Source organism: Hypomesus transpacificus, chromosome 14 (assembly GCF_021917145.1).
Source record: "Hypomesus transpacificus isolate Combined female chromosome 14, fHypTra1, whole genome shotgun sequence".
Lineage (NCBI taxonomy): Eukaryota > Metazoa > Chordata > Actinopteri > Osmeriformes > Osmeridae > Hypomesus > Hypomesus transpacificus.
The window spans coordinates 16710082-16736442 of record NC_061073.1 but is presented as its reverse complement, the minus strand read 5'-3'; the positions used below and the strand labels follow the sequence as shown (position 1 = coordinate 16736442).

At 45.3% G+C, this 26361-nt stretch overlaps 2 protein-coding genes across 6 annotated transcripts; both read left to right on the top strand.

The window, feature by feature from the left end:
* The first annotated feature begins 89 nt into the window (after positions 1-89).
* On the top strand, positions 90-18864 carry LOC124477311 (DENN domain-containing protein 5B-like). 5 transcript variants are annotated; one of them, XM_047035042.1, is made up of 21 exons: positions 90-428; positions 3509-3618; positions 6542-7220; positions 7476-7663; positions 9284-9862; positions 10056-10287; positions 11234-11384; positions 11583-11670; positions 11762-11881; positions 12013-12165; positions 13041-13119; positions 13940-14012; positions 14184-14312; positions 14518-14639; positions 14808-14953; positions 15085-15203; positions 15378-15562; positions 15668-15750; positions 16292-16418; positions 16854-17016; positions 17424-18864. In XM_047035042.1, exons 1-21 carry the CDS (start codon positions 320-322, stop codon positions 17605-17607), a joined length of 3819 nt encoding a protein of 1272 aa, XP_046890998.1. In that variant the 5' UTR covers positions 90-319; the 3' UTR covers positions 17608-18864. The 5 variants fall into 5 exon arrangements, with proteins under 5 accessions (XP_046890998.1, XP_046890996.1, XP_046890997.1 ...); XM_047035040.1 differs by having other exon boundaries at positions 11541-11670; XM_047035041.1 differs by having other exon boundaries at positions 11210-11384.
* A 449-nt stretch (positions 18865-19313) lies between these two features.
* Positions 19314-24629, top strand: LOC124477320 (SIN3-HDAC complex-associated factor-like). Its single transcript, XM_047035064.1, has 6 exons — positions 19314-19477; positions 21349-21476; positions 21657-21756; positions 21862-21985; positions 22104-22251; positions 22508-24629. Exons 2-6 carry the CDS (start codon positions 21349-21351, stop codon positions 22881-22883), a joined length of 876 nt encoding a protein of 291 aa, XP_046891020.1. The 5' UTR covers positions 19314-19477; the 3' UTR covers positions 22884-24629.
* Positions 24630-26361: the final 1732 nt, after the last annotated feature.

Sequence of the window (26361 nt, the reverse complement as noted above, 5' to 3'; positions counted from 1 at the left end):
TGAACCTGAAATCATTAGTCCATATTATAATATTTAACATATCTCCCTCCCTCCTACTCTCTCTCCTCCCCTTTTGGAACAATGGATAGTGTTCTAGAGACGAGGGGCGCTTCAAAACATTCTAGTCTCGCGCTGACCGAATCACTGCGTGTTGTTGACTGGAGACAGGATATCCACCCTTGCATCTCCAACGAGAATTCAAGAGGGGTTTGTGAAAAGAACAGACATCGAATTTACATTTTTATATAATTTACCCTGCACTTGATGAAAATTCAGCGTGTTTAAATCCGAAGCAGACGTAGCTGCATTTACAAAGAGGATGAGCGCGGTTACTTCTGGTTTGGGAACGGCTTCGTGCCGCTTTGCCCACTACTTCGTTGTATGTGGAATCGACACAGAGACTGGCCTGGAGCCCGACGAATTATCAGGTAATTCTAACGATTAATCAGTAGTAGTTTTTGCTTCCATTGTCACAGTCAATTTTTTCAAGTTTCGGAGACAAACTACCACTAGCTTAAAGCATTCGGAAAAACCTAATTTAAATAATATTATCTATAAATGTACAATTTTAATACTGCAGTGTGTAATTGGATCTTGCAGGTGTATGTCAAGATATAGGTCTGAGGTGGAAATGATCTGACGTCAGGAAGAGCCTCGAGCATCGTTCTAATGTTTAGATGCTATTGTGGCAATGTCTTGCGATTACCAATTAGGCGACATCATAATTATTTTTCATTTTTATCATATTCTCCATCATTTTTACATTTATATCATATTCTCCATCTTAAAATAACAAAGCACCCACGCAAAGCTACTGTGGCGTCCTGCTCAAATAGGTTTGGACTGTTATTCATGATAATGATCAGAAGATTCTGGATATGTATGAAAGATGAGCATCAGTCTGGATGGCCATGGTGGGTGGAAGAAGGACCATCGTAATGACCTGTCTGAGGCTTCATGACAGAGTGGGCTTTCAACTCCATATACTCAAACTGTGTATATGGAGGGGGGGGGGGGGGGGATGCAGAGCTGGTGTCTGATTGCCATGGCGATGACTGCCACAGGAACATTGTTGTGTGGGAGTGCTTGGTAGTGAGTGAGGTGGGTGTGTATGTGAGAGTTGTGGCCATGTCCATCCTGCAGCTCTCTATATCTGTAGTGTGTTTGTGTGTAGTGTAGCATCTGTGTATATTGTGCTTCTGTGTACGTCTGTTTGTGTGTGTGTGAGGACTGTGTTGGTCATGTGGACCCCACCCTTGAGTGAGGCTGTAAGTATACATTTGGCGATCATTCATCACCAACTGTTGGTCTGTCAGTGACACCAACCCTGCCAATTACAAAGAAGCCTGATCATATAAAGACAGCTTCTGCTAATTCTGGTCAGGATGGTGGATCTGGTCCAGTCAGGATGGTGGATCTGGTCTAGTCAGGATGGTGGCATTGTCTCCTTGCTTGGTGTGACTGCACTGATTCTCACTCAACGGCTTATGTAACAGCAGCTCATGTCTCCATTAGGGGCACTGCAATTGTATGTGTGTCATTTTCCTTGTCCTCCTTGTGTATGTTGTCTGTGAAATGTTGTCTGTTTTTCTCATCTATGATTGGTTGAGGAATAAATATCAATAATGTAATACTTTCCTTTTATCTGAATGTATATTTGTAATTGGTGAATGCAGAGACGATCTTCTGTGGTTGTCCTTTCCATACAAGGCTGTCTGCTGCCTATAATCACACATTCTCTTCTGAATTGCTGAAGCTCTGAGGCTCTGAAAATGTTTGTTTAATACATGTTTAGTTTTACTTTTTATCCGAAGACGCTTTGGATAAAAAAAAGCGTCTTCTAAAATGTATAAATGTACTTTGATATCCTAATTCCCGGGACTTGGACCCTTCCTTGTCACTTTCCGAGCTGGTTTGTGACATTTAGCTAAAATCCCCTCTTTCATCTCAGTTTGGATAAAAAGCATCTTCTAAATGAACACGTTAGTATGTTGTTTTGACTCCAGATGTTAGGCTTCACCACAGCAGTTAGTAATGGAAGTGTTCCCCGAACAGTGGTTGTGTGTAGAGGGGTGCAGTGTGCTTGTTTGCTGTGGTGGAGATGCTCTGCAGGAGAACAGTAGTGACAGTCTAACTAGGGCAGCATTTAAGCTCTCATCTGCGCATCAAAACAAACACCCCTCCCCCGCACACATCCTCTGTTTCTCACGACCTCCCTTCTTCCTCTCCCTGGTCTTTCATTCACCCTTCTTTTGTGTCCATGTTATCGTATTGTGATGTATAGTCACTTTGTGTGTGTAGGTGAGGACCTGAGGACCTTGTGTGTTTGTGTAGATCTGTGTGTGTGTGCTGTGATGGGCACAGGCGTGGGGGGGGGGGTGTGAGTCAGCTGACTAGGCGTAAAGCAGTGACTGGTGAGCTCCATGCTGATGGACCTCTTCAAGGCCACTGCCATGGTAACGTAGTGCATTTTCACACGCTGAACAACGGCATGCGTCAGAGGAGATGAGTATGTGGAGACTTTCTGATGAAAGTTTTCCTCATCTTCATACTGCCACCAGGGAATCCCTGGCATGGCACTGATGTCATACATGATGTCACTCCTGATGGTCCCTGGCATGGCACTGATGTCATACATGATGTCACTCCTGATGGTCCCTGGCATGGCACTGATGTCATACATGATGTCACTCCTGATGGTCCCTGGCATGGCACTGATGTCATACATGATGTCACTCCTGATGGTCCCTGGCATGGCACTGATGTCATACATGATGTCACTCCTGATGGTCCCTGGCATGGCACTGATGTCATACATGATGTCATACATGATGTCACTCCTGATTGTTCTACAGGCCTGTGAAGCTGACAGGGAACGCCAGGAGGAGTGAGATGAAGGAAAAGGCACTTTGTTAAAAACAGACAGAAACAAATGCAAACACACACACACCTGAAGTTTACACAGGGGACAAAGAGAATTGGGCTGATAGGGCAATACACTGGTCAAAGTCCTAATGTTGTGTTTGTGTGTACAGGCGCAAAGGTACACTGCACTGTGCAGTGCAGATACTACACTGTGTGTGTGTGTGTGCTGCATTGTGACCAGAAAATACAGCAACAGTCAAACATTACAAATGACAAGGAACTTGTCCATAGTGGTTGTCGGGGTCCAGTTCTTCCTCCCAGTTGTACTGCACCAGGATGAAAAGCTATTCCTGTTCTTCTGTCCTGTCTACCCCAGCAGCTAGGATGCAGTTCTCCTTTTCTGATTCTGTGTCCCAGAGATGAAGGTCACCCGTCTCTCCCTTCTGTCCTTGAATCATAATGCTGATTTGTTCATCTTTGTGCCTCACTGTCGCTCTCCCTGTCTATGTCCTCTCTCTCTCTCTCTCTCTCTCTCTCTCTCTCTCTCTCTCTCTCTCTCTCTCCCTGTCTATATCCTCTCCCCCTCTCTCTCTCCCTGTCTATGTCATCTCTCTCCTTGTCCTCTCTGCTCTCTCTGGCTCAGCGGAGGGCTTTGAGCAGAACCCCATCCAGAGAGCTTTCAGGTCCAAGGTTCTGGCCCACTACCCACAAAGCCCAGACAGAGGGCCCCTCAACACGGACGCCATCAACATGGTGAGAGCCACATGCATAACAGACATATGTTTCAGACATATTCACTTGTAGCATGTGTGAAAAAAACACACACAAACCAACAACATTTTCACACCTGTTTTAGAACGTTCACTTGATATCCATGAAAATTTGAATTTGAACTTAGGAAAGGACAGTTACAATTTCATTTAGCAGACACTCTTATCCAGAGCGACTTACAGTAAGTACAGGCACATTCCTATAGCCAAGTAGGGTGAAATGCCTTAGCCTGGCTGCCAGCCCAACTTCTCCCCGCCCCCAAAAAAATTTGGTCGGGAAGTTGGGTCTGGAGGGTCTTGTATTGGGGACCAACTACAGAAAACCAGAATCTGGGCGAACCAATTAAATTGCCAGGGCGGGCTTTATACGATGATGGACAGATGATCAACAGTAACGTAATCACCCACGTCACAAAAGAGCGCTTAAGTTGAATTCGTTTTGAACAAACATGGCTACCGCTGGAGATCTGGGATGTTATGATACTGCCATCGAGTCTGTTTTAGAAGACATCGACAGCGCATTAATTTTGAAAGAGGAACAGAGAGACGCAATCAAGGCATTTGTGGATGGAAAATATGTTTTTGCCGTCCTTCCTACGGGATTCGGTAAAAGTTTAATTTATCAGCTGGCCCCGATGGAGTTGTAATCCTAAACGGAGAACTTCGTATATGCATTGCCCTTTATTGTTTCGCTCAAAAAGGTTGACCGTGTGAAAGTACTCTCCCTACCCTTAAATTAATTTTACAACACGGCAAAAATTGTTTGTATTCATTCTTCAAGCATACTTCAAGTCTGCTTGTAGTTTAGTTCTGTTGACAACAACTATGCGGTGCTTAACATACGTCACATACTCTGTTGCTCTGATTGGTTGTAGATCTATCCAATTGAGCGAAGAGGCATTTGTTTTCCAGGCTCGTTTGAAACACGCCCTGTAGTCAAAGCCCAACAGAGAGTTCTCAGACTCATATTCTGACTAGAATTATGAGATGACAACGTCAGGCTAGAAATGCCTTGCCCAAGGACACAACTTCATTTTACACGGCCGGGAATCAAACCAGCAACCTTATGATTAATAGCCCAATTTCGTAACCGCTCAGCCATCTGAACCTTAAATAAGTTGATGTGTTACTGTTGACAGCCAATGGGGCTGTGTGTATGCTCCCTCCTTCTAAAGGTTTATAATCTCAATGCAAATGCTGGACTTCTCCAGAGATCAGAATCAGAAGGATTTTATTCGCCATGAATGTTTGCACAAACAAGGAATTTACTTTGGCAGGGAAGTGCATACATTAAACATATAGGAATATTGAAACTTAAATATGTGGACTAACTATACAAAAGGAGCAAAGTTTAGCTAATACTAAGGGGGGTCTAGCTAATACTAAGGGGAATAAAAAATAAAATATAAGTAGCCCTAATTTACAATCTAACCTAAAAATACAGATGGGAAGTAACTAAGTACGAATACTTTCTTACCGTACTTAAGTAGATTTGTCTGGTATCAATACTTTACAATTCTTTTTTTCTGACAACTTTTTACTTTCACTCCTTACATTTTTAATTCAAATATCTGTATTTTCTACATCTTACATTTTCAAACCAGGCTTGTTACTAATTTCACATCACCAGGATTCCTGGTGAATGCGCTGCGTTCCTATAGTGTATTTTTAAATTGTTGTATTAATATGATGTGAGGTCCAGTTACCAAATCAAATTTATTTGGATAGCCCTTTTTACACGCAAGCATGTCACAGAGGGCTTCACATATGCCCATAGAACTGCCCCTCAACCGACCTAAACAAAAAGGTTACCAGTGTGACTAGGGTTGCTACCTGTCTCGTATTAGCCGGGACATCCCTGATATTGGGCCTTATTGATTTGTCCCCAGCTAGCTACCTGACTTATGCAATATGCAGACGTAATTCCCGCTTTTGAAAATTGGATTTCGAAGATACAAATCTATATTCCACATTTATATTCAGTTTTACGCTTGCAAATCTTTTTGACCCTAATTCACTATCCACGCATTACTTCCGCATATTGTAAAAGACAGGCCAACCATCTGAGTGTAGGGTTGAGATGGAAATTGTATATTTTTTCCGGAAATACGTGTCACAGGCGTGTGCATATAGCCAATTAGCTATCCTGACAAATGGCTTAAAACAATACACTGTATATTCACACTAAACCATAAACGCACTGCTGCGGCAGTCCACCTTTCGTCTCGTATTTCATAGTCAAAGTTGACAACCCTAAACCTGACACTAAAACAGGTAGTAGCAATGGCTACTTTTTAATTAAGTATATGTCAGAGCCCACACTTCTTTAACTTGAGCGAAAAAGTGTAGTCAGTACTTCAACTTTTACCAGTCTTTTTAAACATGAGAATCGGTACTTCCACTTGCGTTGAGGATGTGTGTACTTTTGACATCTTTATTTGGCCTTCTCATATTTGGATGCTTTACAGAAACAAGGCTAGCTGATGGAAGCCCCAGATAATGCTACAGTCTAAATTAGATGAACTGATTCAACATTCTGGAAATCTAGGGCTTGTTTTGAATGTCCTTCTGAGGAACACAGGACTGGACTGAGGCTAGGCATGTGTCTGTCAGAATAGAACGTCAGGGAGAGAATAGCAGCAGTGTCGAGTGTCAGTAATCTAACTTCCCTTTCTGCTCCCTCTCCACTGTGTGTCACTTTCCTTCTTTCTTGTCTTCTCTCTCCATCGCTCTTTCTATTTTTCTATCTTTCCCTCCATCCCTTTTTCCATACATCTCTCCATCCTTTACTCCATATTTTTTCCATCTCTCCCTCCATCTGTCTATTTTTCTCCATCCCTCTTTCCATCTCTCTCCATGTCTCCCTCCATCCTTCTGTCCATCCTTCCCTCTTTCTCCCTCTCCAGCTCTGCATGCCCAGGGGTCTGTTGTTTCGGACTCAAGCAGACAGTCTGGAGCCTCATTTCCACTCCTTCATAGTTTCCTGTGACGATGGCACGCGTTGCTACGGCTTTGTCCACACATACTACGAGGAGGTTAAGAGCGTCCAAATCACCACGGCGATGCACACTCTCTACCAAATGCACCATGTGGAGCACCACTCCTCGTCCTCCTCTGCCTCGGCCTCCTCTCCCTCCTCCTCCAGTCTGGACTCCCTGGCCAGCAGCACAGAGGAGGCGGACACTGACTCGTCCTGTGTGGGCTGTGCTGGCTCCTATGACCAGGAGACGGACGCGCTCTATGTCTCCAAAGCCCTCTGCCTCCTCACTCCCCTCCCCTTCCTGCAGGCCTCCCGACGCTTCCTGTCTCAGCTGCACCTGGCCGCTGCTTCCCCCTCGGCTCCGCCCCTGCCCCTGGAGAGCTACGTCCACAACATCCTGTATGAGGTGCCCCTCCCTCCGCCTGGACGCTCCCTGCGCTTCCACGGGGTCCAGGGGCCCATCGTGGTCCAGCGGCCTGGCCCGGAGGAGCTGCCTCTGGGGGACTACCCCCTGGGTGAGACTTGTGCCCTGCTAGGGGTGGAGGGACTGGTCCAGCTGCTCACCTGCCTGCTGTTGGAGACTCAAGTGTTGCTTTACTCACAAGGTAAGCGTCTCATTTCAATCTCAGGAATATGGTTTGTAGGCTAATATTGTATTGTTTGTAGAATAGTATCATATGGTTTATTATATACTATTGTTTGTTGGTTGGAGTATAGCATAATGTTGTTTTTGTATAATTTCGTTTTTGTAAAATACTTTGTAATATAGAAATATTGTATTTCAGTCTAATATTCAGTGTAGTATGGTAGGATATTGTGTGGAGTAAAGTATACGTTTGTTGCTTTTCTGTTTCTTTCAGACTACCAGCGCCTGATGACGGTGGCAGAGAGTGTGAGCACGCTGCTGTTTCCGTTCCAGTGGCAGCACGTTTACCTGCCCATCCTGCCCGCTCCACTACTCCACCTACTGGACGCGCCCGTACCCTTCCTCCTGGGTGTCCAGCGAGTAGAGGGCACCACCCGCTCCTCCCTACACCTGGCTCATGAGGTGAGGCCCTGTGTTGGGATTGCGTACCATAGCATGCATTCTAAAACCAGACATTCTAATACGCAAGCGTTCTAAAACCAGACATTCTAATACGCAAGCATTCTAAAAACAGACATTCCAGTAAACAGATATTTTAATAGCCAGGCTTTGTAATACATAAGCATTCTAGAAGGTCATTATTGAAGGTCATGCTAGCTTGCTGATGTGTTGACATCCCAGCATCCCTGGCCCGGCCCCCTTCTCTTCTTCTCTTCTGTCCTCATGATGTATTCGTAGCCTTCTCGCCCCAGCAGTGGTGAAGTGGCGCAGCCCTAGAGAGCAGGACAAGGAGAGGGCGTCAGTGAGTGCTGGGAGGGAGAGAGTCTGAGCACATTAGACTTCTAGAAAAATCTGAGAAAGTGAATAATTAATGAGGGTTTAGAATAGCCAGTTATTTCTGTGACATTAGGGGTTAGGCAGGATAAGAGAGCAGAGCCTGGGAACAAACTGGACAGTGGAGATAGTACTGGAGGAGACATGATCACAATCATCTCAACTATTCACCCTCTCTGGTCCTGCTGCAGTGCAAAGAACTGAAATACCACAGACATTGCAGCATTGTTAATATAGGATGTGAGATTTAGAAGCTGATCTATCATGCTGAGTTTTTCTACTATGATGTAATTTAGGTCAACATGGCTGAATGGGGGCTATGAGAGAAGAGATAAAATGTTGTAATCAAGAGTTTGTAAGTGGAGCAGTTACAAAAGCCTTGTATGTGGGACCGGGTATCCAGGCAGCATCCTTCCCTCCTGCTTCAGAGGCAGCATCCTGCCCTCCTGCCTCAGAGGCAGCATCCAGCACTCCTGCCTCAGAGGCAGCATCCAGCACTCCTGCCTCAGAGGCAGCATCCTGCCCTCCTGCCTCAGAGGCAGCATCCAGCACTCCTGCCTCAGAGGCAGCATCCTGCCCTCCTGCCTCAGAGGCAGCATCCAGCCCTCCTGCCTCAGAGGCAGCATCCTGCCCTCCTGCCTCAGAGTAATGGACTGTGCCTGGGTGGCGTTAGCTAGTGGAGGCCCACAGCCTCACAATGACTCATGTCTATGACTCGTTTGTTTTGACAGCTTGTGAATGAGTCCTTTACTGTAAATTCCTTGTCTGTGCAAACTTTCATAGCGAATAAATTCCATTCTGATTCTGATTTATCATGTAATGCAGCATCAAATGTTGGTAAAACCAATGATGTTGAGATAGGATTGGGAATGACAGAGAAGGAAGAGGTTGTAGGAAAGGGATGGGACGGTGAGAGGGATTGAAAAAGAGGGATGCAGCAGAAAGTGGATGGGACAGAGTGATCCATTTAGCTGCTCCTCCCCCATCTAACATCTTCCCGTGGGGTTAGTCCAGCCAATCAGAGGTCACTTTCTTTTGTCTGCTGATTGGTCACCTGCTGAGTCTGGCAGATCTGCTATCAATACACTTCCTAAGAGTCAGCTCTCTGTCCAGCATTCTGCTGTGTGTACTGTATCTGCTGTGTGTATCTGCTGGTAACCTTGGACTGATCTTAACCTCTATCTTAACCCCTACACAACACACCTCACCCCAGAACTGACCACACAGCCTGTCTCTCTCTGTCCCCAGGCCAACTTGTGTTTTGTGGACATTGATCAGCATGGTGTGGAGCCTCCAGAAGACCTGCCCCTGTTCCCCGACCAGGCAGAGCTGCTTCAGGAGCTCAGGGAGGTGCTGCTGCGCTTTGGCCTCCCACCACACAGGGCCCCCGCCACCATGCGCTTTGGCCTCCCACCACACAGGGCCCCCGCCACCATGCGCTTTGGCCTCCAACCACACAGGGCCCCCGCCACCACTCTCACCCCCGCCCCTCCCTGCCTCAGCGGGCTAGTCCTGGAAGACCTGATGGAGGACAAGCGCAACGGGAACCTGGGTGGGGAGGAGCTGGCCGTGCTGGAGAGGCTGCAGGCGCTGGCCAAGAGTTGTGGAGTTGGAGGGGCCACAAACACTGGGGGAGGAGTGGTGTTAGGACGGCCGTTTGAGGAGGAGGAGGAGCTGAGGTCGGCCAAGCTGAACGCACAGCTGAGGGAGGTGTTTGCATGCCGCTTCTCAGCAATGTTCAACAGATACGATGAGTTCATCATCCAGAGCGTGTCAGACCTGGAGTCCTGGCTGAGCAACAGGGAGGGGAGCAGCTGCTTCGACAAGGTAACAAGCTTCAGGCGTCATCCTCACATTAGATGTAACCATGACAAGACCTACATGTGTAGACACAGAATGACCTATATTGGCTTAGTGTGGAATGCGTTTAAATGTGTTTGAGTTACTGTCTAACCATTCTGGTACATGTTTGTGCATTTAACTTCTTGTGTGTTTGCGTTCTTGTGCATTTGCATGTCAGAGCGCTTTCCTGTCGGCCCAGCCTGCGAGCCATGTGCACTTCCTGTCTTGCTTCCTGGAGACAGCCATGTTTTCCCACCTGGTGGAAGGGAAGGTGACGTCCCGCTGGGCTGGCCAGGAGCCTACGCAGCGACTGTTTGACGGACGCCTTGAAAGGGAGCGGCTGTACAACCTGGATGATGAGGACCCTAGCAACCGTCGCTACAGGAAGTGCACCACATTCCATGAGTCAGGTGGGTATTTTTTAGGCATGTGAGGTAACCTTGTACAGGTTAACTGGTGCTAGACACACACACACACACACTCACTCATACACTCTAGGTCTGCTTTCAAAAGGGGCCATTATGTCATACGAGACCAAGAGCCCATCTTGGAGGACATTACTAGTTCAATAACAATCTTGGAAAGACAGAATCTCTACAGAGAATGATGAGTGGATGTGTGGGGGGATGGTGATAAGCGGCCCAGGATAAGAGGATGGATGGGGATGGATGGGGATGGATGAGGATGGAGGGGGATGGAGGGGGATGGAGGGGGATGTAGGGGGATGGATGGGGGATGGATGAGGATGGAGGGGGATGGAGGGGGGATGGATGGGGATGGAGGGGGGATGGAGGGGGATGGAGGGGGGATGGAGAGGGATGGTACATTGTGTGCTATAATGAATGCTTCAAACTCTCTGCTTTTGAAGTTCTGCCAAGTGCAGCACTTTTCTTCACATTCTCTCCAACTCCCTCTGTTTTCCGAACTTTCTCTCATCTCTCTCTCCCTCACACCCTCTTTCTCCCTTGCTCCCCCCTTTCCATTTCCCCACAACTTCGTTGCTGTCTCCTTCTCAAAAATTCTCTCCGTCTATATTTCACTAGTGTCCTGTCTTTCCAAATGTCTTTGCATCTCCCTTCTTCTGCCGCCCCCCCCCCCCCCCCTTTGTTCATGACACGTTTCAAAAGGTGATATTTGAATACAGCTTTTTATTGACAAAAAATATTTTCCTCCAAAAGATTTGTACATCCTAACAAACGGATTCCAGTTTAAACATACTACCACATTACAAAGACAGATTATACCCAGGCTACATATGAGAATGAGCGTGTCCCTGATGCTGCTGTATAGTCCCTTCCAGCCCTAACCCAGCCCTCCCTAACCCTCCAGTAGGCATAACTCTTTTCCTGTCCCCAGCCCAGACCATCGAGCGGCGTCTGCTGAAGGTGGACCACACAGCCCTCCACCCCCACCTGCTGAACATGCGCATCGGCCAGGGCCGCCACCAGCCTGGCTGCTTCCCCTGTCTGCAGGCAGACGTTCTGGCGCAAGGCCACAACACCAACAAGTGAGGGAACGCACAAACGCACTATTCCTAACGTGTGTGGCATTAACCCTAACCATAATCTAACAAGTGTAAATGCCCTCCATGTACCTGTCTCATAATGAGATCAATCCCACTCTCTAACACACCCTTATACGTGCTCACATACTGATGTCCCAGATGTGGAATGCCTTTGACTGTGTGCTGTGGGGTGGTGGGCAGGTGGTCTGGTCGGGGTGCCACTCCTCGTAGGGTGGAACTGAGACCCCCCATCACTGAAACCTCAGCACTGGACAATGACCAGAGAGAGGTACACACACACACACATTAAATAAGACAGATAGAACCTTCTTGGAGCAGCCAAGACATCAGCGATGCCTCATTCTTGGTTCATCCAATAGAAGCACACACTGGGAAGGAAGAACCTACAACAGTCCACGCTGCTAGACCCCTCCCCCCTGGCTGTCACTCAAACCCACCGGGACTTTGTGGAGGGGCTGCTGAGGGAGTGTTGTCTGAAGGTAAGTACCCTCCCACCTCCTTTTACACTCAACCTTTGGCCTTGCCTCATAGTGTGTTGACATGGATAGATAGAGCTAGTGTTCTGTCCATGAGGAAGACTGTGTGTGTGTGTGTGTGTGTGTGTGTACAGACCAAGCGTATGCTAGTGGAGAGGATGGGTGGCCATGGTATGGAGCAGGGCCAAGGTGAGGCCAGTATTGCTGGGCTGCAGGAGAACACCCTCATACACGGCCTCTGTGACCTGCTGGAGAGAATCTGGGCACACGGATTACAGCTCAAACAGGTAAGTAGTGTTTCACGCTGTACTGGTACTCCACCCCGGTACTGTACAAGTGTACTGGTACTGTACTGGTGCAAAACCATGATGGTTTCTCCTGTTGCTAGATTGAGCTATATGTGATTTGTATCATCGCGCGCTTATAGTCTACCTAATTTCTTTCGGAATGAGGTACATTTCTTGTTGCTTGTTAGTTAAGTTGCAATCACTTGCAGACTTTAAGGTCTATATCATGTATTTTTTCAGAGATTTTATTGGTCCTTCGCATTCGCCATGAGATTCACTCATTTCAACCAGTTCACACGCTCTCACGCAACACCTTGTATTTCTCCCGCTGAGGAATAAGGCATAACTTGTCCAGCAAACTTGTCCAGCTGTATACATGTAACAGACGAGACGCAGGCATACTCAAGTTTTCGGCCGAGTTGATAGTTGTCTGTGTGTTAAATGCCACCTACCACCTACCACCTACCAGCCAATCAGCCAATCAGAAACCCAAGCAGTTAAGTCTTCAGAAGCTTTCTCTTGTTCGGAAAGTTGTTTATTTATTTTAGTTTAGTCGTTTTTTTAAGTCCCTTTACGTTCTGTTGCAGGCTCTAATAAACTATAGCCTATTGTACTGGATAATCAACAATAGCCTGTTACGCTGTATGATAACATTTTATTTATACTTAAATTTCTATACACATTGTAAAAGTTCCAATTGAAAATAAAAGACTAAACCATTAAATTATGAAATCATTAGTATTGTTTCTGTATTGAGTACCGTAATACTTCACTTGGTATCAGTATCGAAGTCCAAATGTTGGTATTGTGACAACACTAAACAGACACACACTATGCTGTTGTGGACAGTGTGTCAGACGGTGTGTTGTGTACAGGGGAAGTCGGCTCTCTGGTCCCACCTTCTTTACTACCAGGCCTGCCAAGACAAGATGGAGCCTCCAGCCCTGTCCCCAGGTCCAAAACCTTTCACTACTAGTATCTACTACTGACCACTCTTCACTACTAGTATCTACTACTGACCACTCTTCACTACTAGTATCTAGTACTGACCACTCTTCACTACTAGTATCTAGTACTGACCACTCTTCACTACTAGTATCTAGTACTGACCACTCTTCACTACTAGTATCTAGTACTGACCACTCTTCACTACTAGTATCTAGTACTGACCACTCTTCACTACTAGTATCTAGTACTGACCACCAATGTTCTCTCTAAGCTGTGTGCCTGCGCACTAGATTTTTCAGACCGCGCACAAAATAAAATCGGTATTTTTTAAATCATTATTTTATAAAACAAATAGATGTTCAGTTGATCGGCCAAATGCGGCAAAGCCCACTTCATACATTTCAATGTCACTCTAGATGCAGGCTTTTAACAAAACGACGACCCTGGGGCTCTGCTCAAGCTTTGACTGGCAACGAAAATCAGGAATGTTACCTTTACAGGCATTAAAAAAAGGGGCAGTTTTAAAACACGAATGGCTCGATGAAATTGTTCAAACGGACACAAGTGATGGTCCAGGTTGGCTGGTGAAGCTTTCTGATATATTTAGCTATGAAGAAGCTAGCGAAGTTCTCTGCAAACTTTGCTCAGAGTACTGATGTTTGCGCTCAGACAGATTTCTATTTGCTCAGTGCGGAATACAATCAGAGGGAACATTGCTGACCAGTCTTCACCACCAGTGACTACTGTTAACATTTCAACTCAGTGATGGTGGATGTGTTGACCATGGGGTGTGACCCTGTCTTTTGATCCTGTCTCCTGGTGACAGTATCTGATGGTGTGGGTCAGGGCAGGCTGGAGGAGGGGCTGGCGTACAGAGGGTCCTGCCTGCAGGATATGAGGTAGAGAGAGCCCACCCACCATCTAACCCTAACCCTAACCCACCATCTAACCCTAACCCTAACCCACCATGCGGAGAGGAGATGGAAATCAACCTGTTTTCAACATGCTTCATTTAGATCAAACCCTAGGCAACAGGCAAAGGCCCAAAGCTAACAGTCTGCCCTTCCCAGGTTCGTCCAGGCCATGAGTTCTAGTCTTTCAGAGGTGGGTAGGGCTCGGGCCTGGATCCAGCTGGCTCTTGAGAAGAAGATGCTCTCTCCACACCTCAGAGACCTACTGGCTAACCAAGAGCTCGTCAGGTACCCACAACGCTGTGCACATGTACAGTATACAGTATGTTAACATGTCTGCCTGACCCATGCACTTTTGTAAAGCTCTCTCTTGGAAGTCGCTTTGGATAAAAGCGTCTGCTAAATGAATAAATGTAAATGTTCATCTCGTCCAGGCAGCTGTATGTGCACATGTACAGTACACAGTATGTTACCATGTGTGCCTCTCCTATAGGCAGCTGTACAAGCCTCATGCGTTCCTGCTGAGTGAGGAGGAGAGGGAGCAGTTCTTGTTCCACCTGCTGTCCCTCAACACAGTGGACTACTTCTGCTTCACACGCTGCTTCACCTCTGTCAGTAAGTCTAGACACAAACACGCACGCACACACAAACACACACGCACGCACAAACACACAAACACACGCACACACATACTCACTCACAAGTGGTTCACATCAACATCCCTGCCTCAATTAGGTTTGAATTCATCTTTTCTGAGTGTTTGCTGTCGCTCTGTTCCTCTAGGTATACCATACCGGGTTGTCATCATGCCCATGAAGAAGCTGAGCATTGCCATGACGACAGTCACTCCGTGGGTGTGTGTGTCGGGGGAGCTAGGTGACTCAGGGGTCAGAAATATCCCCAGGAACATCCAGGAGATCTACTTCCAGGTGAGCTCCCTGTGTTCTGACAGAACCACAAGTAAAAGCTGTCATTTCTAAATGCATCCATATAGTGAAGAGACACTGACTGTGTACGCAAGTTCTTATGCTGGGTGTGTGTGTGTGTGTGTGTGTTACAGTGTAAGAACCTGGGTCGACTCAGCACTCTGCAGTTGGGTCAAGAGAACTCTGGTCTACTGGCCAAGTGTCTGGTGGACTGTGTTCTTGTGTACAATCTCATCACTGGACACTTATATAGGCAAGCCCCCCTCCCCCCTCCCTCCCAACACTGGACACTTATATAGGCAAGCCCCCCTCCCCCCTCCCTCCCAACACTGGACACTTATATAGGCAAGCCCCCACCCTCCCAACCCTGGACACTCTCACTGGTCCTGTTTGAAGATCACACTCAGGTCATCTGCCCCCTCCCCAGGTTCCCCTGTGGCCGATGGCTGGGTAAAGGCGTGGGTGACGGCAGCCTGGAGAGGGTCCTGATAGGTCAGCTGGTGTCCCCAGGAGGAGAGGAGGATGCTGGGAGGGGGGCGGGGACTCCTCTGGAGCTGGGTTCACCACCGCAGAGCGGACGCACTGGACTGGGAGCACTGGGAGGACGCAACAGTAAGCATCACATTCAGAAACACATTTACACTCTGTTAGACATTCTTCTTCACCCTATTGTCTTTCACTCTCTCCCCCTCCCTCCCATCCATCCATCCTGCACAGGAATGACCTCAACTGAGGTGCAAGAGACCCTGAGGGAGGCAATGAACAACCTGATTAAGCACTTCCACAAGCCAGAGCAAGAGGTGTGTGGAATTGTGTATCTTTTTGTGATTGAGAGACTATGGGATTACATCTTTATTTAGGCTGAAAGACACTAGATATACATATCCAGGAGAGGTTGAAACGATCTGTGCAGAGATGATTTCAGCTACCTCCACCACTGGCTCTGAGTCTGGATGAGCAGAGAACTGTTGTCTGGTCTGCGAGAGAGAGATGAGAGAGATGTTTGGTCTGCATGACACAGAAGAACCTGTGTCTGGCATGTGTCCCAGTCCTGGTCTGACCCACTTGTCTTTCCAGGCCCTGACCTGTCTGTGTCTCTAGAGCCTGCTGCTTAAAGATCCTGTCAAGTGGAATTGAAAATGAGTTTAAGTTCATCACACCACAGAAGAATGTGTTGTTAACTACCCATCCAAATTCTAATGAAAAAAAACTGAAGCTCCGCCCCCTCAAATGTATTGAATTTAGCAACAATAGCAACACTAGCTAATTCAATTGCAGATATCAGAACAGACCTACCTGCAGTCTCTGAGTGTTTCATGTACGTGTTTTGTCTTTGCACAGAGGGGGAACCTGACAGTGCTTCTGTGTGGGGAGGAAGGCCTGGTCCGCTCTCTAGAACACTTTCTGTTACATGGGTTTAAGTCCAGTCGCCTATTCCAGAGGACTGTGTTCATATGGGACTTTGTGGGTAAGTGTGTGTGTGTGTGTGTGTGTGTGTGTGTGTGTGTGTGTGTGTGTGTGTGTGTGTGTGTGTGTGCGTGCGTGTGTGCTTAGGGACAATGGATTACAGCTAGGGTGCCATCTTTACTCATCTGCATTCCTGCCTACAATATAGTCATATTTATGTCTCCATCTAGTGGTCAGTCTCAAACGTAAATAATGTATTATTTCTGTGGTTTGTCATGGTTAAGTTGTGCTGTAAATCCAGTAGTTTGATACTGACCCACCCAGACTGGACTATGCAGTAGTACAGGTTTGTCTTTATCATGGTCAACTCAGCTACCAGTCTTGTTTTTATTAGTGCTGGGCCATAGAACTGCACACCCTTCTGCATCCTTCCTGATGACAAGTTATTATGGTATACCTGATGCTAGGAACTCATGCTATACTATCACTCCAACAGAGAAGGCTGTGGTAACCATGGAGATGGCTGATCAGATGGGCGACCTGCAGGGTTCAACTGAGGTCTGGGACTCACTGTGTCGTTACGCCCATGCCATCAACAGCTCGCAAAGGAACATTGGCAAGGAAGGAAAATTCCAGCTACTGGTCTGCCTGGGAGTAAGGTGAGGGGTCAGGTGTCAAGAGGTCAAAGTTCAAGCAGCAGTGGGACACCTATGGCAGCCTTGCTCAAGTATCCAGTCATTAGTAGGTGGGCGATGGCCCCCAAACAGAGGCATGCAGCAGCACTGCCTCACCACCCCCACCCCTGGCTGACCCAGTTCCATCACTCTCCATTACCGCCTGGGTGTTTTTGGCTACAGTGCTGCCATGGTTACAGGGGTTAGACTGACTGTGTCCAGTTGTGGCTACTGGTGGGGTGACTCATAGTGGATACATGCTGGTCGTAGCCCTTAGTAGCGTTTGGCTTTCAATTACAAAGAAACACTGTACTGATCATTGTGGATCTCTGTCTTTTCTATATCACCCTCTGTTGAGCCTGATTTGACCTTTGACCTGTGTGCCCTGGCAGGGACCGGCTGCTCTCTCGGTGGCTCCCCCTGCTGGCAGGCTGTCCCCTGACAGTGCGCATGTATGAGGAGGGCGCCCTTCTCCGTGACGGCTCTGCTCTTCACGCACTCTACCGTCTCCTGCACACCCTCCAAGACTTCAACATCACTTTAGAGACGGCCCTGGTCAAGGGGTTGGAGCTTTAACCCTGTTGCCAAGGATTGCGGGATTTGGAGTTGCACTTAAAAATGGAGGCTACAGTCTTACCTCCATTAGGGTGTGGTGACAAATCTACTGTGTGTAGATATTGGAAGTTATCTGAGGAGTAGTTAAATACCAGCCCTTGGAATATCTGTCAATAGTGTGATACTTTCAGAACTGTCCTAATTAAGGAGAAAGAAGAGAACATCACAGCACACTATTGAGACCCAGCCATGCATGGTTGGTCTGACTCAGCCAAGCACACTATTGAGACACAGCCAGGACTGCTTTGTTTGTTGCGTATAATTCTCACTAGACGGTTGGTCATGTCGGGACAAGAAGTGATCAGAAGGAACCACGAGGCAGTTGACGAGGCCAATAGATCAGAGGAAGCTTACAGCTTTCTGGTTTGACCTCAGAAGTGGACATTCCTGTTTGTACACACTGTGATATTCTGTGATGGAGGGGGGAGGAAGGCACATGTGTCCCCCCCCCCCCCCTCCCCCCTGCACCTTACACTAGCTTCCGTCAACGTCCTGCTGTTGGCTCTGCTGCCACTGGAACTGTTTACTCCTTATGCATGGCCAAACTGTCTTTCTGCTGTGAGCTCCACAAGCTGTGGTCGTCCAGTTACACATGCTGTGGATGGACATGGGTGCACAGGGATGGTTAAGGTTGAGGAGTACGTCTACTGAGAACATGTTTCCATTCACAGTCCTAAGATATGTTGTTTATTGACTATTGGATATATTCTATTTCCTGACTTCTTTGTAAATCTGTTATAACTTTATGCGTCAAACTACAGGGTCTTAATCGTTATGCTAATAAAATACTGAAAATGCTTCTGTACTACTTGTCAAATAGTGAATGTTAATTTATTATTAAGGCTTTGGAGAAGTGTACATTTATCATACTGTTTCACCATATCCAGGCTGTGTCCTGTTCTTTCCATAACTATGTTTGATGAGCCACAATTAATTCATGGGTGGTTGAAAAACTAAATAGTTATTGTGGTGAAATTCTACTCATCTCTGGGTGAACTAATTTTAATTAGATAATAAATTGTCTCCTGAACTGCCCTGCAAGCACTCACAGAATGACAGAATGTCAAGCAAACTCAGCAAACATACTATTTATTATTATCACCATCATAATTTGTTTTATTGGTGTTGGCGTTATTGTTGCTATCTGAATGTGGATTAGGTTCAGCAATAATTATCACTGTTATTTTCTGTGTTAACAATGTGTTTATTAAAGTATATAGTAAAATGTGTGAAGGATATTTATTTATACTTATGAGAACATCATGGTGACAATTGCTATAGAAGATCATACAGGTGTCTAAGCTAGCAGCCTGGCCTGTATGAGATACCAGTAGGGTTAGGGTTATGAGATACCAGTAGACATGGTTAAAGGTTTATTGTGGATTTGACACGTTTGTTTATCATGGCGACGCTTCAAATTCGTTTAATGATGTGCAACCCTTGCTGGGTCGCTCCATGCAAGCCATCTGGCGTACCATAGTAAAACGACAGGCTCCGCCTCTCCGCTTACATTCTCCAATGTGCCCTAGCAACTGGAGCCAAGCCCCCCATTCCCGCGCAATGTTCCCATCCTTATAAGGCTAGCAGAGTGCAGACGCAGTGTAACGTCATGCCTTTATGTAAATGGATTTGATTGAAGAAAATCAGAAAATGGAGGCGTGTAGGTTGCGCGTGCGTAGTAGGGTCTACAACTATCCAGTCGTGTAGGCATCGAGACGTCAACAAGAGAGTGGTCGCGAACTGATGCTGCTGTATCCGGAGACTAGTTACACCGTTACAACGCATTTCAAAGGCTATTACTTTGTATCAACTACGCCCGACTTGCATTAAGGTAAGCATACAACATATTTATTTTGTCTCAGCAAGTAGTGTGCCTTTTTAAATACAAGTAGGCTGTTCTATAGCCTGAGGTGTCTGGTTTCTATTCCATCATTCAAAACAAGACCCGAGTTGACTGCTTGGATAACAATTAAATCTTCATGTGAGAATTACCCGCTTCACATCTGAATACAAATGTACTTTAATTTAAAAATGGTTTTCAATTATACCCTATTACTTTCGACATGCGAAAGTAAATCTGTGAAATAGTGTTTGTTGACTTCTGTAGGGTGGAAGCAAACAAGGGTCCCCGCGCCTGCCTCCTAACGTAGGCAATGCAAATGTATTTGATAATACAAACTGCTTTAACACTGAAGGATTTGGCAAATGTTTTAACAGGGAGACTAAGTGGGTTTGACTGTTCCGTTTAGTTTGTTATTATATATTCAGATCGACATAGGCCCTATGCCTTATGTTTTTGTGTTTGAACGTTTGTCTGCAGTCCTTGACTTTATCCTGATAGAAATGGCTATCAAGTTAGCACACCTCACACGCCCACCCATGGCTGAAGAGTATTTGCACAAGCACGCAAAAGATTCCTGTCATATGGACACATAAAATTAAATGTAACGATAGACGGACGGAAATACATACAATGACACCATCAGACCAGCACAGGGCAAGTTTAAACGCAAATCTTTGAACTTCGTGCGTGTTTGGGGTTAAAAATGGACTGCGCAGTGACGCGGCATCACTTGAATAACAAAGGGTTAAGATGACATTACACGACGATTTGAAGACCGATTTTGCCCAGATCCGTTAAGAATACCGTTCAGTGGACAATTTTGACCTAACTCGTGTATATATCAGAATCAAGTTCAGGTGAGCACAGAGGGCCGATGAATTCTGACCTGAACGGGTACTACATAAAATGGGTGCGCATGAGGCTGCTAGTTTGCCATGCTTCCTCGCGAAAGTGGGCGGTGAACTTGTCGATGCTCCGTCTACTGTAGCCTACTGGTTAGAAAGGCTTGGGCTACTGTTCACCATAAAAATATCCTACTTTTTTATTTTTTATCGAACATATTCATGTATGTATACAAAAACGGTTTCCTCCTCATGCTTTTTTGTAACTTTTAATTTCGAACGGATTCATAAAAATATTCCCCGCCGCCTCAGTTTAGCTTACACCCCCTCCCTCGTCCCCCCGGCCTTTGAAGTGTGTTGCCATGTTGAGCTACGTCACATACTGTATTTTTACGGCTACAGTGTGTGGTTGTGGCACTGCATTCTGTGTCAGGAGACCGACAGCCGCCGAGTTGGCAAAACAGTCTTGGGGGCGCGGCACACGGTTTTGCCGCATGATTCTTCTATAGATTTAGACGCCTACTTTGGGCGTTACAAAATTGTTACCTTTGACAGCATTAAGCCTATGCAATAGTGAATCTAGAACAGTTATAAAAAAAAATGTAACATAAAATAAAACATTTAAAATCTGCTTTTTGTTTAGCCCCACGTGTAGGCTCTTTCGGTTGTATCCAGACGTTATTTTATGCATAGCCTACACATTTTTTATTAATTAAAAATGAGCCTATAGGAGCCCAAACAATAATTTTGCTATGTTGTTGGATCGTGCACAATTTGGGAGACAATCTCAGCGCAGCGGGATGACATGATCTGTCTGACACGCAGACAGCTGACCTAGTTCCCTCATTTGGGTCAAAGCACCGCAAAATGCCTAATTTCATCAGTAGCCTATTTGTGGCGTAATATTGTGTGCGGATGATAAAATATTAGTTTACTGCTCAAATACTTTTTTAGAATGTAATTTACCATCCACCACCCCTTCAGACGATTTAGTATGTGTCCGTGCGCTTTTTAAAGATGTTTGGCTTTCACAAGCCGAAGATGTACAGGAGTTTAGACGGCTGTTGCATCTGCCGCGCCAAGTCTTCCAGCTCGCGCTTTACCGACAGTAAGCGGTACGAAAAGGACTTCACTAGCTGCTTTGGGTGAGACACACAGCTTTTGTAGTTGTTGTAGTGATGTGTTTGGGATAATGTGTTCATAGATGCAGTGCACTAAGATTTCTGGGTTCAATTTTGGTTATCTTTTTCTACTATCTTTCTCAGTAACACAAGTACTTTATTTCACTAAACTGACCAAACCATGCATTTGCTCATCCCCTGAAGTCTGTGTGAAACTCGGACTGGAGAGATTTGTAACGCCTGTGTTCTACTGGTGAAGCGATGGAAGAAACTGCCCACTGGGTCCAAGAAGAACTGGAATCATGTAGGCACCTCTCAGGATACTGAAACTGGCGTATCACCTGAGAAGGATTACATATTGATAACTCCGCTCCCCTGAGGGAATACTGATAACTCCATTCCCCTGCAGGTTGTTGATGCACGAGGTGGGCCCAGTCTGAAGCTGTCCTCCAGACCAAAGAAGATCAAGCCTCTGTCCAAGCGTGCGAGGCCAAACCAGATCAGCCGGCTGCAGAAAGAGTTGAAGAGAATCAGTGAGTTTCCTCTTGTCACGTGACCACACAAAGCATCTCCCTTCAGATTAGGGTTGAAATGATACAGCCCTTACCACACCTAACAGTACCCATGCCTGTGTTGTTCTGCATTGCCCAGACTCTGATGCCCACAGCACCACATCCAGCATGTCCCCGGCCCAGTCCCCCAGCTATAGCCCTTCTGACGAAGGCTCAGACGCTGAGCTCTCTCCTGGCTCCAGCCGCTCGCCCGTCTTTTCGTTCCTGGACCTCACATACTGGAAGAGGTAGGGCTTATAGTGGATTGTTTGTATTGGGTATATATTTTTGATTGCTTGTCAACAGTGCTGTAACAGTGCAGATTTTCCCTGGGCATCATTAAAATCATAGTATATTCTATTTTACTCAACAATCACAGTATTGTTTTTAGTGCTCGATAGAACCAGATTCACACACTGAGTAAAGAAATATAAGCTCTTAATTATGAATTGATCTCATGCCAGTCCTGCACAGATGTGTCTCAAATCATGATGTCTTCCTCAGACAGAGGGTGTGCTGTGGGATCATCTATAAGGGCCGCTTTGGGGAGGTGCTGATCGACCCCCACCTCTTTAAACCCTGCTGCCGTAGAAAGCAGCAGGAGCAGCAGCAGGAGGCTGAGGAAGAGGATGGCTATGATGAAGAGGAGGAGGAGGAAGAGGTGGAGGTGCTGGAGGAACAGGTTGAGGAGGTGGGAGGAGAAAAGCTCCAGGTGCTGGAGGAGCTGGTTGAGGAGGAGCTGAGAGGGGAGGAGCTTCCAGAGGAGGAGGAGCAGCTGCAGAAGAACCTGTTCACTCAGGAACAGGTCACCATGGGAACGCTCCAGACCATAAAGCAGCAGGAGCAGTGGAGGGGTCCTGGAGACGGGCAGCTGAAATAGTTTGGGAGTTTTGTGTGTGTTTTGTTAGTGCTCTTTCTGTTTTGTGTGTGTTTTGTTAGTGCTCTTTCTGTTTGTTTGTGTTTTGTATCTTGTGAACTGATGAGCCATATGGAGTCCTGTTTTTTCCCCTCTATGGTTGTTGTATTTAATACCCTACATGTTCATCACAGCCCTCAAGGTGTTCCCCTTTGTATGAAAATGCTGGACTGGTCATTGGCTGGAAATATACAGCTGTATTTTATTTTAACGTTTTATACTTTTACATTTCACTTACAGCATATATTTATCTATCTTGTACATAGTTCTAATGACCTGTATATATTTGTATTTTGGTCCCAGTTTAAACAAGCAAGGCCTATTCACAGCACCAACAATTTTACCAGCCTTAATGTGGAGTGACAGGCAACACTAGTAGTCAGTATGTTGGCAGGATAAGCAATAACACGTCTATGAGCCTCACATACAGTATGGTACATTTTGCATGAACGATGAAAAGGCCTTCTCATCGAGGGTAAACTATCCCCTCAGAAGCATGAATTGAATCTGTTGCATGGCCTTAATAGGAAATGTCTTTTTGTATATTGGTCTTTTACCTATCAGACTCCACAACTCTGAAACTACAAAGTATTTTTTTTAAAGAAAGAAAAAAAAAAAAAAAGGTCAGTTCCACAAACACAGCAAAACAGCCTAAAATACACAACTCAACCTTCAGTTTCTCTCCAAACATCCTTCTCTCTGAGCTTAAAACTGTGAGAGAATTTTTTCACTTTTTCATATTATGTAAGTGCTTCAAATTTCAATAGAGGTTTTGTTGGTACACATGCATAATAATGAATGTGCACTCAGCAACTTTACATTCATAATTCAAAAAAAATATGTAATAGCTTCAGTGTGAAATGTTCAATCATTGTCTCTTCACAAAGAGCACTGCAAGGGTGTCACTATATACTAAGTTATCAAACAGAAGCCAAAGCACACTTAAATTCACCCATTTCAAATCAATACAGGTTTCTATGGACAGTTGAAAGATTTTGCACCTAGTAAGATTTTGCACCAACTAATTTTCTGGGTATGGAATGATAGGCCTGCCGGACAGAAAGAAAATAACACTACAATAGCATATTATGCTTTATTTAACTCATCCATACAAGAGGAGATGAGGAATGATTTTGTAAATACACAGGGTGGATCATTTCCTTGAAGGAGTTAGTTTTTTCTCTTATTTATTTTATATTTATTTGAATCTCAGCAGCTTTGCCATTTAACTGACTGCTTCTTAGTTGGTTAAATAGCCTGTTATGGATTTTTTATAAACAATTTTGTATTTAAGTGAATTAGATTGAATGTAATTTTCAAGCAAACATTCTTCAGTCATGCCTTCACTTATGCTCTCTCAGTATTTCTGCAACATTGTTATTTATTTTCTGCTCCTTCAGTTGTGTAACTTATTGTTATAGCTTCAGTTAAATTTATCATGTTAACACGCCCAGCCTGTTAAATGAGGATGTCAGTGATCCGTCAAAAGATCAAACTTTACTTTAATGTTTCCTAATCCTTGTGATGCTAATTTCCATATGAATTATTCAATGGGATAGTTAAATGTAGCTTTAGTACATGCATGTATTGTAGCTATGCATTTGCATTTTTTAAGATAAGCTAGTAGGCCACATAATACATTTTTGTATTTTTTTCATACATAATGTCGTTTTTTTATTTCTTAAATAAAAGTGTCTTTTGTGAGTTTCAGTTGTGCATATGTTCATTTTCGTCCGTAGACTGTATATAAAAGATGGACGTAGCCATAGTGACGTCACCCATTGGTTTGTGAAAGCCCGTTTTGAAGCCTTGATTTTTACACTTCCTGGTCGCCATCTTGGTTTTTTGGAGCCGGAAGTAACCATCTTTGGAGGGGCGAAGGGCGGGTCCTTGGGCGGATCTGACTGAGAAACCACCTCGCTAACGGTCTTTCTCCTCTACTTGCCTCTATGCACCTGGCTAGTAAACCGTGCAGAGCAGGGGCGTCGTTAGACCCTTGGGGCACGTGCCCCACTATACATCTGCTGTGCCCCAGTATAAATCTGCTTTGCCCCAGTATAAATCTGCTTTGCCCCAGTATAAATCTGCTTTGCCCTAGGAAAATCAAAAGTTTGAGTTTTAACAATTTACTTTATTACTCAGTGCATTAACTTAGATTGATAATCCCGGAACAATAAATGTAGTATGCCAATCAACGCTTGTAAAAGTGTTTAACCGAAAACACAAACCGATGCACGCAGAGTTCCATGTCAGCGCGCTCTTCTGAGCTTGCCAAATAGCCACTGCAACACACACATAAAAGTCCAGGTGTCGGACTCGGCACACAAGTCAGAAGTGAGGTAGGCTAAGAAAACATTCAAAAACTAAAGATAGGCCTACCAATCATCTTATTTTGACTTAAACATGAAAACAATATTACATGAAGCTCAAAAAACTGTATTTGCGCTCAAATTAACGTAAAAAATATATATCAAAGAACTGCTGATATCAAACTTGCGTCCCTGAACTGTTGTATAGTGGGTTAAGCAAGGGGAGTTTCTATAGCCCCTTGCATTGTGTGCAGCAAGCCTGAAAGAAAAAAAAGGGATATGAACAGGGTTTTTTCCCCCTAGTAGAGTTTTATGTCTAACAACGCCTCTGGTGCGAAGTCGCTTCAAACATTGTTAGCTTCCATTGAGAAGATCCACACTTGTCCAAATCACTCCAGGCGGGACCTGTCAATCAAGCCAGAACCGCCACCCCATATATACCGGTCTTTGATCTACATACATTTACATTTATGCATTTAGCAGATGCTTTTATCCAAAGCGACTTCCAAGAGAGAGCTTTACAAAAGTGCATAGGTCACTGATCATAACAACGAGATAGCTCCAAACATTGCGGGTAGCCAAAACATGCAGCATACATTATGAAAAACCAAATAAGTGCCAAAGGGAAGAACCATAAGAGCATGTAAATAAACAAGATACAATTAAACAACATGAACCTCAAAAACAACACGAACCTCAAATTATCAATACTTGATAATATTATACTTAATTATCAAATTTTTAATTATCAAATTATTTTCAGATGGACCACTTATCTTCACTGATAAGAAGAAGGGGATCTAGCTACTGACACCATGATGAATTGTGGACAATTTTCTTTTGACTTAGTATTTCAGGTGAGAAGTTGGCTATTTTTGTCAATCAAAGTCAATCTTTTTTGGAGGCAGCCCCTGGCGATCTAGCCTGGCTCTGCCCTCCTACGTACTTCCGCTCAATTTGGATTTTGCTTCTGTACTAGGTCTGGGATTTCAGTGCATCAGTTGGTTTTCAGAAACAAATATTTTGTAGGTCCAATCAGCAAACAGAGGGAGTGGCTGAGAACGATGACGTTGATGTCATGCACTAGTTTGAGTTGTAGTACAGTAATGGCGGCGGAGAAAGATGCGAGCGAA